This window comes from Silene latifolia, chromosome 5, assembly GCF_048544455.1.
Source record: "Silene latifolia isolate original U9 population chromosome 5, ASM4854445v1, whole genome shotgun sequence".
In the NCBI taxonomy this organism is placed as follows: Eukaryota; Viridiplantae; Streptophyta; class Magnoliopsida; order Caryophyllales; family Caryophyllaceae; genus Silene; species Silene latifolia.
In genome coordinates this window covers 84,204,675-84,218,168 of record NC_133530.1, presented here as the reverse complement: position 1 = coordinate 84,218,168, position 13,494 = coordinate 84,204,675, and the positions used below count along the sequence as shown (strand labels likewise).

Sequence of the window (13,494 nt, the reverse complement as noted above, 5' to 3'; positions counted from 1 at the left end):
GAGCAACAGTTGATGAAGTTAAGTTATTTTCAGGGGAAGAAAAAGAGAATGAATGAGGCAAGGTGTGATTGGATACTGAGAAGCGGTGTGATTCCCAAATAAACACGGATAAATGTTACTCAGATCGATGGCCTATTGCTGCATAGAGAAATAGAGTACAGTGCAGTGGTCCCTGATATCTCACTTAATAGCTGATCAATGTACTCATTTTGGCTGCATTTGGATGGATTCCTTTCTGGTTCGGGTTGGAATCAAGTGTCATCTCAGGTATGGTCATTTGTGTCTAATCAGTTTTACTAGATCTACGTCACACTACATATTGCAATTTGGACCGTTGGGATTGGATTTCACTTGGATAATCCAAATGATGTTTTGTGCAATAAAACATTTTCATTAGGCATCCAACTATCCTTTTTATCCATAATTGTGATAATGTTTACTGCTCTGGTAGATCTAAGGACAGTTAATCATCCTAATGTGACGTGCCTTGGGTAACAGGAATGTTTTCACACACCTTCCTTGTCAATCAAGGATCAAGACGGAAGGGATTGGAGATCTGAATTCGTCCATGGCCGGCTTTTGTCCCCACCATTTCCGATGACAAGCTATGATAAGTTGCTTGTTGGTTTCAGGTTTGTGCTATTGAGGAGGAATGGACAAAAACACCGGTTTGTGCTCTGGTAGATCTAAGGACAGTTTCTTTTTACACAAGAGTTCCTTAAAATACGCCTTCCTTCGTCTATCCTCCAGTCCCAACATCTATTTTTATGCAAGATGGACCAACAAATGCGGCAGAAGCAACGCTTAACTGGCAATCGGAAAATGCAAAATTTCATAATCATCTCTTGAAGCGCATCAATAAGAAGGTGACGTAAATGGATTTTTTTTCTTGTATGGGCTGATTTGGATTTTTTTTTTTACCAACCTGAATTGTGCTTGCTTGTTGCTTCTGACTCTCTTGTTTTAACTTCCTAATGTCCCTTCTGCTTCATTTAGCAAACAATAGATCCATTCCTTTTTTTGGAAGACAGTATCTTGGTTATGAATGTTATCGAATTTACGATGCTTAGCTTATGAATATCAGTTAATTTCTTATCTTATTGTTAATGCATTGGAAAGGCTCTAATGTTTACAAGTGTCAAAGAAACTCACTTCTGAACTATCAAAGAAACAGACGACAGGTTTTGAATGTTATCGAGTTTAAGATTTCTTCTGTTTACGATGGCAAATGTGTCGCTGACATGAATTCTCTTTTTATTTGAGATGATCAAGCAGATTGTTTTTTAGTTGAGTCGTGTTTAGTTAATTGTTGTCCCGTTCTCTTTCTAAATTTCGAATTATTAGTCAATTTTTAACAGCATTGGCAGTAAGCCAGTAAGCCTCTGAGAACCCCTCTTTTCAAAACTCTTTCTCTGCCATGTATTCTCTTTAAATAATCATGATTTTGTAGTTGTACATGTATTTTTCAGCTAGTCATTCACAAAAGAGTTACTGCATTCTAGCAGCCTTTTGTGCCCGGTGAGGCTATATATTAGATTTGAATCTTATTTCAGATGAAGTTGTATCGATTTACTTCGTAACAAACAGTTTATGAATGCAGATAATGCATATTGCAACATATGAAATGAAATGAAACTCAAAGGAAGCTATGATAATACGACTAGGAAGAAATAACAAGTTGGATTGAAGATTGGAACGATACATAGAATATTATGAAAGGGGTTTCGACTACACTTCCATCAACCCCTATAAATCCTCACAGGTCATACTGAATTTTTAGTTAAATAGCAGGTGGCCAAGCCTGAAGGAAGCATAAGCATCAATACAAGCATACTGAATTTGGTCCATAGTAAGCACCTCAGCTTGCCAATCAGTCAAAGTCACGCGCTTAGTCTTGTCCATACGAAGTCCCAGTAAATCAAATGCCAAATCTTTCAATCCAGGACGCCTAAACCTGTACGGCCACTTATGCATAGCAGCAGCCCTAACATCATCAGTCATGTTACACTCCAGCCCGTACTCCCTCTTCAACTTTTCAGCATCGTCTGCCACCTCCACACCAACAAACGTGAAGGCCAAGCTTGAAAGGAAGCTCTTCAAGGACTGAGGGATGAAATCGACGTAAAAGAGCTGAACAATCAGGCACTTATTGTCAACACAAAGCTGCAGCGTTGCAGTTGTGTTGCTCATTGATCGGACTGGATGGGGCCTCCACTCTAGGTCCAAACCAACAACCTTGTTGGTTGCCGCCAATGAAGTGTCTAAGGTGATCTCATTAACCCATTCAGTGATAGTCGAAGCGCTTTTTGTTACAGTCGTTTCGATGGTTTTCCCGGCAAATGTAACTTGATACTTATCAGTCGTGGGGTTGTATGTGATTGAGCCAGACATTGCGGAGTTTTTTTTTCTTTTTTTTTTTGGAAAGTTTAAGAGGTTGTGGATTTGTTGTTTGTCCATGGGGCTATAAATAGGTGAACAAAAATTACCCAACTGTAACTAACAACAGTACATTTTAATGGAATTAATTAACTTTACTTTATTGTTTGGGGAAAAGCAAATTGAATAAATTAGCTTGTATTTACGAGTAAACATTAAACAAGAACATGTACCATTGAATACTTGAAAATTGCGTAGTCAGTCTAGGTGTATACAGTACTGTCTAGCATTCGAAATAAAGCTTCCGGCTTCGAAGCCTAACAAAACATCCGTTTACTACTGTTACTGTCTAGGTAGATCGGAATGTGTTTACGTGTTTCACGTAAAATTTCACCCAATAAAACTCTTAGTATATTGTTTCTTAATTATCCAACTCATTTACTTGGACTACATTGCCTCAAGAACTTCTAACGTTATCCTTACGTAATTCTCTCTCTAAAGTTCTAGAGAGAGCTTTTTCTCTCTTTTGTGAGAGCACGTGTTTTTTCTTTCCCCAAAAAACTAATCATCATCTCCTTTTCAATCTAATTGGGTATGCTGTAAACCCTAATCTATCTCCCTGCAAAAAGTAGATTGATTTCTTCTAAATCTTTCTTTAATATTGCCATCATTACCTTTCGTATTAAAGTATTGGGTGCCTAATCTTTTGTGCTTTCCAAACATTTCCTCCCCAATCCGTTACAATCCCTTCATCTTCCATTGGGGATTTTCTGGGTAGGGCAACGGTTTTCTGGGTGCTCAATGGGCTATTTAAGTGATTCAAGGGTTAGGGTTTCTAATCCATCAAATCGTTTTCTTCCTTCATCTTATTTTTCCAGAATAAATAAAAAAATCAGTAAACATTTTCATCGGAGTTTATTTAAGTTTAGCTGTTCCCCCCTTTTAACATCCATGGAGTTCGAAACTCAGTTTGGGAGATTCGCTTATGGGGACGAGGGTTATGGGCATCAAGGTGATCATGATGTTCATCAGAACATCTACAACCATCAACCGTTTGAGCAGAATGTGAACACTCCTGAGTTTGATCACCGAAACCCTCTGCATGCAAATGTTTGGAGGTACCCAAGGAGTGGGGGAGTTGTTAATATTGATCCAGGTTTACTGGGTCAATCTAGGGAATATTGGGGTAATTGTCTCCTGGGCTTCCTAGTAGATTATCGTCTGTTCACTCCAGAGTTCATTGGTGATGTGATACGGGAAAAATGGAAGGTCAGGGGTCTGATTACTGTTCACAAAATGGGGGATATCTATGTCCTTCATTGTGCAGATAGTGATGACATGGAGGGCCTGTTGAGAAGGACGACATCTACTATTGATGGGGCTTTGATGGTTTTTGCTCGATGGTATCCGGATACCATCCCTAGAACTGTGCGGTTTCCATATGTTGAGGTCAAAGTCCGTGTTTGTGGGTTGCCGTTTGAGTATCTCTCCATGCATGTGGCTCAAGTAGCGGGTAAGCTTCTCAGTCACTTCTTTCAAGTTGAGCCTTTTGAGGTTCTCCCAAAAAATGATTACTTAAGGCTCAAAGTATGTGTGAAGTTGAATGAACCCTTGATGCCCGGGTTCTTTTTGGCTATGGATGGGGGTTATCTTCTCTGGATTCAGTTCAAGTATGAGGAGATTTTTAAGTATTGTATTAAGTGTGGTAAAGTGGGTCACAGGGGGTCTCAGTGCAGGGAGTCGATTATGACTATTGTTTCAAGTATAAATGGGATGTTGGATAGGACTATGAATAAGGGATTTGTGGTTTTTCATTCGCACAATAATCATACAATGTTCAATATGGATCTTCGTGCTACTCCATCTACCACCAAGTTTACCTCTTCTGATGTTCGTCTTGTTAATGAGAGGGTGGACAGAGGTCGTGAGAGGCAAAGGGAGTCACCTGAGAGGCTAGTTGACTTTGAACTGGGTCTCACTCCTGGTGGTAGGGTGTACCACAGGATGAGGTTTCTTTATTCTTGATAGACCATTTTTTTTGATTTTCTATCCTATGGGTTTTGGTGGGGGAGCTATGGGGGGAAGTGAAGCTGCTGCTGGTAATCAGGGTGTTCGTATGGATGTTGGAAATCAGAGGGGTCAAGGGGATGCTGTAATGGGGGATGCACAGGGTTCTCAGGCTATTAGGGAGAGTGTGATTCCAGAAGTGCAGATGGCTGAGGGGGCTCAGGTTGCAGGGTATCCACCTGTTGTTGATAATGTAGGGTTTGGAGGTTCTTTTCAGGCTCAGGGGTTAAGGGGTGCTGGTTCTGGAGCTGCTGCTGGTGGTCGACCTGGACTGGGAGGGTGGCTACATGGAGAATCTTCCCAACATGGTGGTGGGAATGGGATGGGTTCTGATCAGGTGACTGCTGCTGTTCCTGCTGTTGCCCCTGCTAATAATGCTAGTAATTCTGATGATTACCATAGTGCTGCTGAGGATTTTGATCAACAAGGAATCCCTTTACATGGGATTCCAAGTTTCCTTCATCAAGTGCAAGCTGCTGATCCTTATGTTCTCTATACTGGGGCTAGTTCTTCAAGGGGTGGTCTGGACCGTGATTTAAGAATTCAGGAGGCAATCCTGAATAGGGTTGAGAGTGATGTTGATTGGGCAAGAATGGAAGATGACCACCGTGGACTGAATCAGACCTTTGATCCTCCACCTCAGGGGCTGCCTATTGTGTACCATTACCCAGAAGGTTTTGGGCATCAACTTGGGGAGGGTGAGGAGGGTTCAGCTGATATGGATTTGGGTTCACTATCTGAGGATATGGGGACTCCATTAGAGGATACCTCTGTGGAAATCATTGATATAAGCTCTGATTCTGAATCTGATTTGGGACCACCTGCCTGTTCTTGGGTCATGAACCCCGACATGTTGGGACGCTCCTCTGATGAGTCCTCTGAATTTCATCATAGCAGTGCTATTAATTTGATTTCTTCTTTTGAGGAGGCTGCTGAGGTCACATCTGGTTTACGTGTTCATGTTGTGACTGATGAGAGGGGTGTTGGGCAGGTTGGGGTTGAAGCTGGTATGGGGGAAAGTGATGTGGGTAGAGGGGAGGTTAGGAGTCATTCTCCTCTCTCTTCTACTGGGATTGCTATAATAGAAGCTAGGTTGAATGCAGCTGAAGAAGCCCTGAACAAGAAGATTTCTAATCTTCATGCAGCTGAGGTTAAGGGTACTGATAGCTCGTTGAAAATGAAAGGTTTGCTGATTGAAGGGACTATGTCCTCTCCACATGAGGGCTTTCCTATGAGTTCTACATGCCGTCCCTCTGCTAAACTCATTGCTACTATGGATGAGGGCCGTGTGGTGAGAGCTGGGTTGTCTGATGGTTTCATGGGTGCTGCTGATTTGTATCATCGCTCTGATCATATGGAGGCTAGGAGGGATGTTATTTGGGGCTCTAGGAAGAGGAAGTGCTGTACTGAAGTGGCTGATGTGGTTGTTCCAAATGCTGTTATTACTTCTATTGAGAATGCAAAGTCCTATCTTGTTCATCTTGCCAAGAAATTATGCAGTGGAAAGAGTATTCAAGGGGACAAGGGTGTGGTGGGCAGAGGCTTTCGTGTTACTGTTCCTGATTTGGTGATGGAGGATTCTTCTGAGTCCTCTGTTAATGATGCTGATGCTGATGGTTTTGCGGAGGTTGGGCCGTCACAACCTCCTCGTTCACCATGATGGGTTTGGCTTGGAATTGTAGGGGCCTTAGTAATGCGCTCTCCCCTACAATTCCTAAGTTAAGAGCGCTTCTTAGTAGGAAGTACTATGATTTTCTTTTTCTTATGGAGACTAAATGTAATGCTAGTTCTATTAGCCCTTTATTTCGTTCTTTTGGTTTCGATATGTCGGTCGGAATGGACGCATTAGGCGCTTCTGGAGGATTATGGGTGGGATGGCGTAAGGGTGAAAAAATAAGCCATGTTTACTCTTGTATGAATTTTGTTATCCTTCGTATTGCGAAATATAATGGGCTTTTGTGGTACTTGGTTCTTTTTTATGGGGCTCCAAAAACAGCGATGCGAGCTTCGGTGCTACATGATTTGGAGAGTTGCATTGCTTCTTTCGAATACCCTTTTTTGATAATCGGAGATTTTAATCAAGTAGAATATCCATGTGATAAATGGGGTACTAACGCTTCTTCACTCAATGGTGCCGCGGTGTTTAACGAATGGAGGGTGAGAAATGAGCTTGTTGACATACCTTTTAAAGGACCGCGTTTCACGTGGTGCAATAATAGAAAGGGTCTTAATCGGGTGTATGAACGACTTGACAAGGCCTTAGCTTCTAAGGACTGGTTTGCGGTGTTTCCTAATACTGGTTTGAAGCATTTTCCGATCCAGATTTCGGACCACGCGCCAATTGAGTTGGATCTCAACCTTGTAAATAATGTTAATAGGAAACCGTATAAACTAGATGCATGGGCCCTTGAAAATGAGGATTGTCTCATGGAAATTAGGAAGGCTTGGGCGGTTAATGTAGTGGGGTCCCCGGCTTTCAGAACAGTCCGAAAACTGGCCCTGGTAAGGCAGAGGGTCAAATCTTGGGCTCTTGATAAAAGGAGTGAGTGGAATCATAAATGGGAAGAGTTCGATATTCGATTGGAAAAAGGCATGGATCTAGCTATAAGGGAGGGGAAGGATGAGGAATATACCAAAGTCGATGAAGAGGTACGGGCTTTTGCTAGCGCGGCTGCTAGCTTCTGGAAGCAGAGAGCAAAATTACGGTGGGCTGTGGATGGTGATGCGTGCACCAAATATTTCTTCAACTGGGTTAAAGGGATAGCGGGTAGAAACTTTATATATGGGATTCGGAATGACGAGGGTGATTGGGTGTATGATCCGGGGGAGGTGGGTCAGGCTTTCCTGGGATACTTTAAAGATCTTTACAAAGCTCACTCACAGTATAGAGCAGATGATAGCTTGAATTTCCTAGATGCCGAGGACGAGATTTTTTCGGATATCACAAAACATGTTTCAGATGATGATGCGGATTGGTTACGAAAACCTTTCTCCGCCAAGGAGGTCAGGAAGGCTGTTTTCCAAATGGGGGCACTTAAGTCTCCTGGACCTGATGGTATCCCGGCGGTTTTCTTCCAGAAATGTTGGGGGATGATTAAATCAGATTTCACCAAGGCAGTGCTCTCGGTGCTTAATTCCGGGAAGGTCTTGAGAGAAGCTAATCGGACTTTTATTACCCTGATTCCTAAAGGGGACAATCCGGAACAGGTTCAGGACTATCGTCCTATTAGTCTCTGTAACGTGTTTATGAGGATTGTAACTAAGTGCATTGCTAACCGAATGGCTAGGGTGATGAAGTCTCTGGTTGGGGAATTCCAAAATGCTTTCCTCCCGGGTAGGCTAATCAGTGATAATATCCTTCTTGCTCACGAAGCCATTCATGTCATTAATAGACATAAACATGGAAAGTCTGACAGATTTGCGTTTAAAGCTGATATGAGTAAGGCCTATGATAGAGTGCGATGGCAATTTTTGGAGTTATCCCTTAGGAGGTTTGGCTTCCAGGAAAATCTGGTTCACCTTATCATGAATTGTGTTTCAACGGTGTCCTATGAGGTCCTTCTCAATGGTTCCCCGATGGATGTGTTTAAGCCAACATGTGGCCTGCGGCAGGGTGACCCTTTATCTCCCTATCTATTCATTCTGTGCATGGAGGTGTTGTCTGGGAAAATAATTCAGGCACAGAATGCGGGGGCACTTCGCGGCATAAGGCTATGCCCTAATGTTCCTCCTTTGACACATCTGTTCTTTGCGGATGATGCTGTGTTTTTCCTGCAAGATTCCAACAGGTCAATCTACAGCTTGAAGGGCATCTTAGATGCATATTGCCGAGCGTCAGGGCAGCGCATTAATGATAATAAGTCTGGAGTCTTATTTAGCCCAAGTACAAAGTTGAATCAGGCCAGGGAATGTTTGCAGGTACTAAATATTCGACATAACACCGGAATTGGGAAATATCTGGGCCTTCCCACTGAGTTTCAGGGTTCGAATCGTGAGATCTTTGCAGGGCTTATTGAGATGGTTTCTAAGAGAGTGTCCTCTTGGAATGGGATTTTTCTTTCACCTGCGGGTAGGCTAACCTTGATTTCGTCCGTCCTATCAAATATTTCTAATTATTTTCTATCGGTTTTCAAATTACCGGTAAGTGTGACTAGCAAGATCAATTCAATGCTGGCACATTTTTGGTGGGCTGGATGCAAATCTGGAAGGAGTACTCATTGGTGTAGTAGAAGATTTCTTAGTTTACCTAAGTGTGCGGGGGGCCTTGGGATGCGGAATATTGAGTGCTTGAATCAAGCTCTCCTGGCCAAGCAAGCATGGCGAATTATCTCGGGTCAAGAGTCCTTGTTTTGTAAAGTTTTTAGGGCCAAACTGTTTGGACGCGAGGGGTGGTCCGCGAGCGCAACTCCTACAAGACAAAATAATGTCTCATGGGGTGTACGTGGTATTCGTTATGGGATAGAGCTTATTTTGCATAATATTGCTTGGAAGCCTGGGATTAATTCTAGCCTTTCGATTTGGAACTCCTGTTGGGTGCATGGTGAAAGGCCTGAACCAAGTGACAATGCCATGTTACCTGAGAATGCCTGGTTAAAAGATCTACGGGTGAAGGATCTGAGGTTGTTTGATGGGTCTTGGGATTCGAGTTTCCTTCGCTATTTGTTTGCGCCGGAGTCAGTTGATAAGATCTTGGCTATTCCTTGTTGTTTGTCCCAGGTTCGCGATAAGGTTTTTTGGAAACACACTAGTGATGGTCTTTATTCTGTTAAGAGTGGGTATGGTATGGCTTTTGAGGAGTATATGAAGATTCATGGTACCACTAAGGATAGAGACCGGATTAATGAGGCGGGGCGTCTTCGCAAAAGTATTCTCTGGAATTTACCGGGACCGAGTTCTTGGAAGGTCTTCTTGTGGAGACTTTTGACTAACTCACTGCCGATGGGGGCTGAGTTTATGAGGAGGAATATTCAGGTGGACTCATCCTGTAAGTTGTGTGTGGACTGTGAGGAATTTGTTGAGACAAGTGCCCATCTGTTTCGTGACTGCCGTATCGCTTGTCGGGTCTGGGCTTGTTCTGATCTCGGAATTAGGACACTCGGCAGCGCTCACATCAATATTGGGGATTGGGTCATGAACTGGATAAGTTATTTAAGAAAAACGGAGGACGCGGAGATTAAGGTCATTAAGTTCCTGGCCACCCTATGGTGCTTATGGCTGGTGCGGAACCGAGTTATGTTCCAGGGGGAACACTTTCACCCTCAAATGTTCTTTGGTTTGTGGTCATGTTCGGTGGAGACGGCATTGCGGGCGCTTGAGTCTGGAAAGAAAGATAAGGGGGGTGGGGAAGTGGATTCATGTGTTAATGATCTACGTCATCTAAGAGAAGGGCGGCCCTTCTTTGTGGTAGGAGGTGGGAGAGGGTGTCAGGTTGTTCGGGTTATGGTAGATGCGGGATGGAAGTCAGTGGGACATGCGGGTATTGGGTGGGTGGCTTATGGGGAGGATGGAAAGTCAATGTTGTCCAGAAGTGTTAGGATTTCTGCGGAATCTGGCTTACAAGCTGAGGCCCTAGGTTTACGGGATGTGCTGAGGTGGGCTTTTTCACAAGGGATCCTTCATTTGGAGGTCAACTCGGATTGTTTACAACTGCTGGCTCAAATTGCCGGGATGGAAAGGGAACACCATCTCATTGATGGTGTCATTCAAGACTTGTGTCTTCTTTTTCCTTTTTTTCACTGTTTATCTTTTAGGTTTGTGCCGCGTAGGTTTAATAGGATTGCTCATAACCTTGCAAAAGGTGCTATGGGTAATTAGGTTCTTGTTTGTGCCTTTCTTTACAGCTGCCAAAAAAAAAAAAAAAAAAAAAATAACTTCTAACGTTCGCATTCTAATAAAGTTGTGCTCAAAACTTGGAACTGTACGTAAATGTTGAGCACAAATTAGAAATGAAAAAATTGAACCTTTCTCATTCAATCTCGAAACCATAAACCATTATGGTGTTAATGTGTTTCATCCAATTTATAGAGATCGTTTTATCGGTAGAGTACTTAACTTGAACATTCACTAAGAAACATTGAGTATCCCCTCACGAGGCTATCGAAGGGATTTATATGTTTGAATGTTTTTTTTTTGAAAAAAAACCGAAAAGGGATTACTCACTATTAAGCCGATCAATAAAAACAAAGTTCTCGATACAGCGTGGAATCGTCGTGGGCTCGTGGCGTCAAAAACCATCTCGCTACCAATAGGACAAAGCTGCGATAACTCATGTGTCACACAATTACAACTTATACCGGTAAAAGACCAAACAACCTTCCGTCACATAGCTTAAGAATCTCCTCTATCACTGCGAAGAACTCATTTCGACTCGTCTTCCATCCTAAATTGCAATGCCTCGACCACCTCCTTGCAATCCGTCTCCATGATAATGTGTTGATGCCCCTTCCTTCTTAAATGTTTTTTGATTGCTTGTAAGTTGTAACTAGACTTGTCAAACGGGCGGGTCAGAATACAGGGCATGTCAAAATACGGGTAAAAAATAGTCTTTTTTTTTACAATTTTTTTATACGATTTTTTTTAAAAAGTGAAATATATTTAAATTAATATTTTAATCATATTCAATGTTTACATTAGTTATATTGACATATTTATAAAAATAATTTTTTTATTATTAAATGTTATAAAAGTTATAGAAAACTGATTTTTTAATTGTATTTGTAAGTAAGAAAAATAATAATTTTTTAACTATTATTTTAAATATAATATATAAATATTAATATTTTTTTGGGGGGAAATGTAAGCTTTCATTGATGCACAAAACAAGCTATTCCAAGCTAGAAAACATTTTTGAAACATAAGATAAAATACAAGCAAATAGAGAATTAACTAGATAGACTATTGCTCGAATCCAATCCTGATCAACTTGGGTCATACAAACAAGAGGCAAAGCTTTGATCTTTATCAGCACTTGTCTCTTAATGTCCTGCACGACATTCTCATGTCTCAGAATCAGATTATAGAGTCTGGACCTATTCCTTTGCATCCATATGCTATAATGAGCAGCCATGAATGCACACAATGCAACATCTTTTTTTGTACCAGTCCACGACCTCTCCTGAATCCATTCTAGAATGTTGACAAAAGGGATCTGCATCTGAAGGAAAGCAACAGTTCCTGCAACAATCTGGTTGCTGTAATGACATTCCTGAAAAATGTGATTGTGAGTCTCAGAATGTAGTCTACACAGCATACCCAGATCATCTGAACTAATTTAGCATATTTTGGTACACTACTAAGAAGGTCAAGTAGAGGGATGTTTACCTCCACCTTCCGAAAAATTTCATAGAGGCTTGAGGTCTTCTTATCAATGACCCTTGTGTCATTCAAAGCACTTGGAAAGGGAGCTTGTGGCTCGTATTCCGGAAGTGGTTCATTAACCCGCACTTGCTTGGGTATAGATGCTTTCCCATGTTCCACCACTACTTCAATTTCATCTTCAATCACATCCTCTACTTCATGAACAACCGGCAAAGGTTTAGATTTCTTAGGAGCCTTGGGTGCCTCTACCAACTCCCTACCATTCCTCAAAGAAACCGCTTGAACTTGTTCCTTGGTGGGTGGAGGAATTGTGTGAGAAGGGAGGCTCCCTCCTTGAGTGGGTTGTGTAGTGAGTGTGTTGAGAATTTGACCAACTTGGGTCTCAAGGTTACCAATCATAGAGTCGGTGAGTCGATTTTGTTGAAGCACGGCGGTTTGGAACTCCTTGGTATTGTTTAGCAAGGCTTGGCTTTCTTTTTGCATTGCCACTTGATTCATAGCAAGTGTCTTCATCATCTCTTCCAAGGAATTTTGTGATTGGTTTTGATTTTGATTTGGCTTTTGAAATGAGGAGTTTGAGGGTCCCTTTTGGTTTTGATTTTGATTTCTACTCCAACCCATATTTGGGTGAGATTTCCACCCTTCATTGTAAGTGTTGGACTATGGGTCAAACTTCCTAAACTCAAGGGCTTTCACCGCTTCAATTGCCTCCTCCGTTTGCAAAGATGGACACCCATCGGTGGGATGAGTTGGATCATTACAAAGACCACAAAATTTCACATAAGATGTACTCCCATTCCCTTTTGCAAGTTCCTTAACCAAATTGGTAAGAAAATCAACCTTTTCTTCCATATGGTTGGAGCTTTGCCTTGAAGAAGATGCCACACTTGCCTTCCTAATTCTCCTTCCGAAATTCCTAGAACTTCCTACCAATCTTTCAATCAACTCATTTGCCTCTTGGACCGACATGTATTCAATCCCTCCTTGTGTAGCGGATTTAATCATCCTAGCGTCATCCTCAAGGAGACCACCACAAAAGTTCAAGAGTAGGTCGTGGTCGGTATACCCATGGTATGGACAACTAGCAAGAAGTTGTTTGAACCTCTCTCAATACTCATACAAGTTCTCTCCATCCATTTGTTCAACATTACTTATTTCTTTTCTTCAATTGAGAGGAGAGACTAGCGGGAAAATACTTCTCTAGGAAAGCCCTCTTCATTTGGGTCCAAGTAGTGATGCTCCCGGTAGGGAGATAGTAAAGCCAATCGTTTATCGCGTCCTTGAGTGAGAAAGGGAAGGCTCTTAGTTGAAGTTGCTCATCGGTAACCCCATTAGGCTTCATGCTTGAGCAAACCACATGAAATTTGTTTAAATGCTATTAGAAGATAGAGAGGATATTATTCATGAGAGAATTAGGTTATTGTATTGCCAAAAGTTATTGTATCTACATCAAAGAATCATACACATATTTATATACCAACTAGAATATACATGATCTTCTAAGTAAGGAAAATATGTAACGTTGACTACTATATGCAAGGAGCCGTTGGAGGAGCTTAGTGGGCTGGATGACTGCGTGATATGCGCGGGTCGTATTACCCCCCCTCAAGTTGGAGCGTGGAGATTAACGACGCCCAACTTGGATAGCAGGTCATCGAACAACGGTCGCCCAAGCGCTTTTGTAAATATGTCCGCCAATTGTACCTTTGTAGGGACATAGTTTGGTTTAATAAG

General features: G+C 41.9%; 1 protein-coding gene across 3 annotated transcripts in view; it reads left to right on the top strand.

Annotated features, from left to right (window-relative positions):
• The window catches only part of LOC141657687 (uncharacterized), a 69,135-nt gene extending 66,572 nt beyond the window's left edge, over positions 1-2,563 (top strand). Inside the window, exons 3-5 of one of the 3 annotated variants that reach the window (XR_012548838.1) lie at positions 34-267; positions 499-866; positions 1,601-2,561. Coding sequence is in view for 2 of the 3 variants with exons in the window: in XM_074464996.1 (XP_074321097.1) it covers positions 34-56 (23 nt within the window). In the remaining variant the exon portion in view is untranslated. Of the gene's footprint in view, positions 1-33; positions 268-498; positions 867-1,600 lie in introns of all 3 variants that reach the window. The other 2 variants (XM_074464996.1, XM_074464994.1) reach the window with 2 other exon arrangements.
• The last annotated feature ends 10,931 nt before the right edge of the window (positions 2,564-13,494 follow it).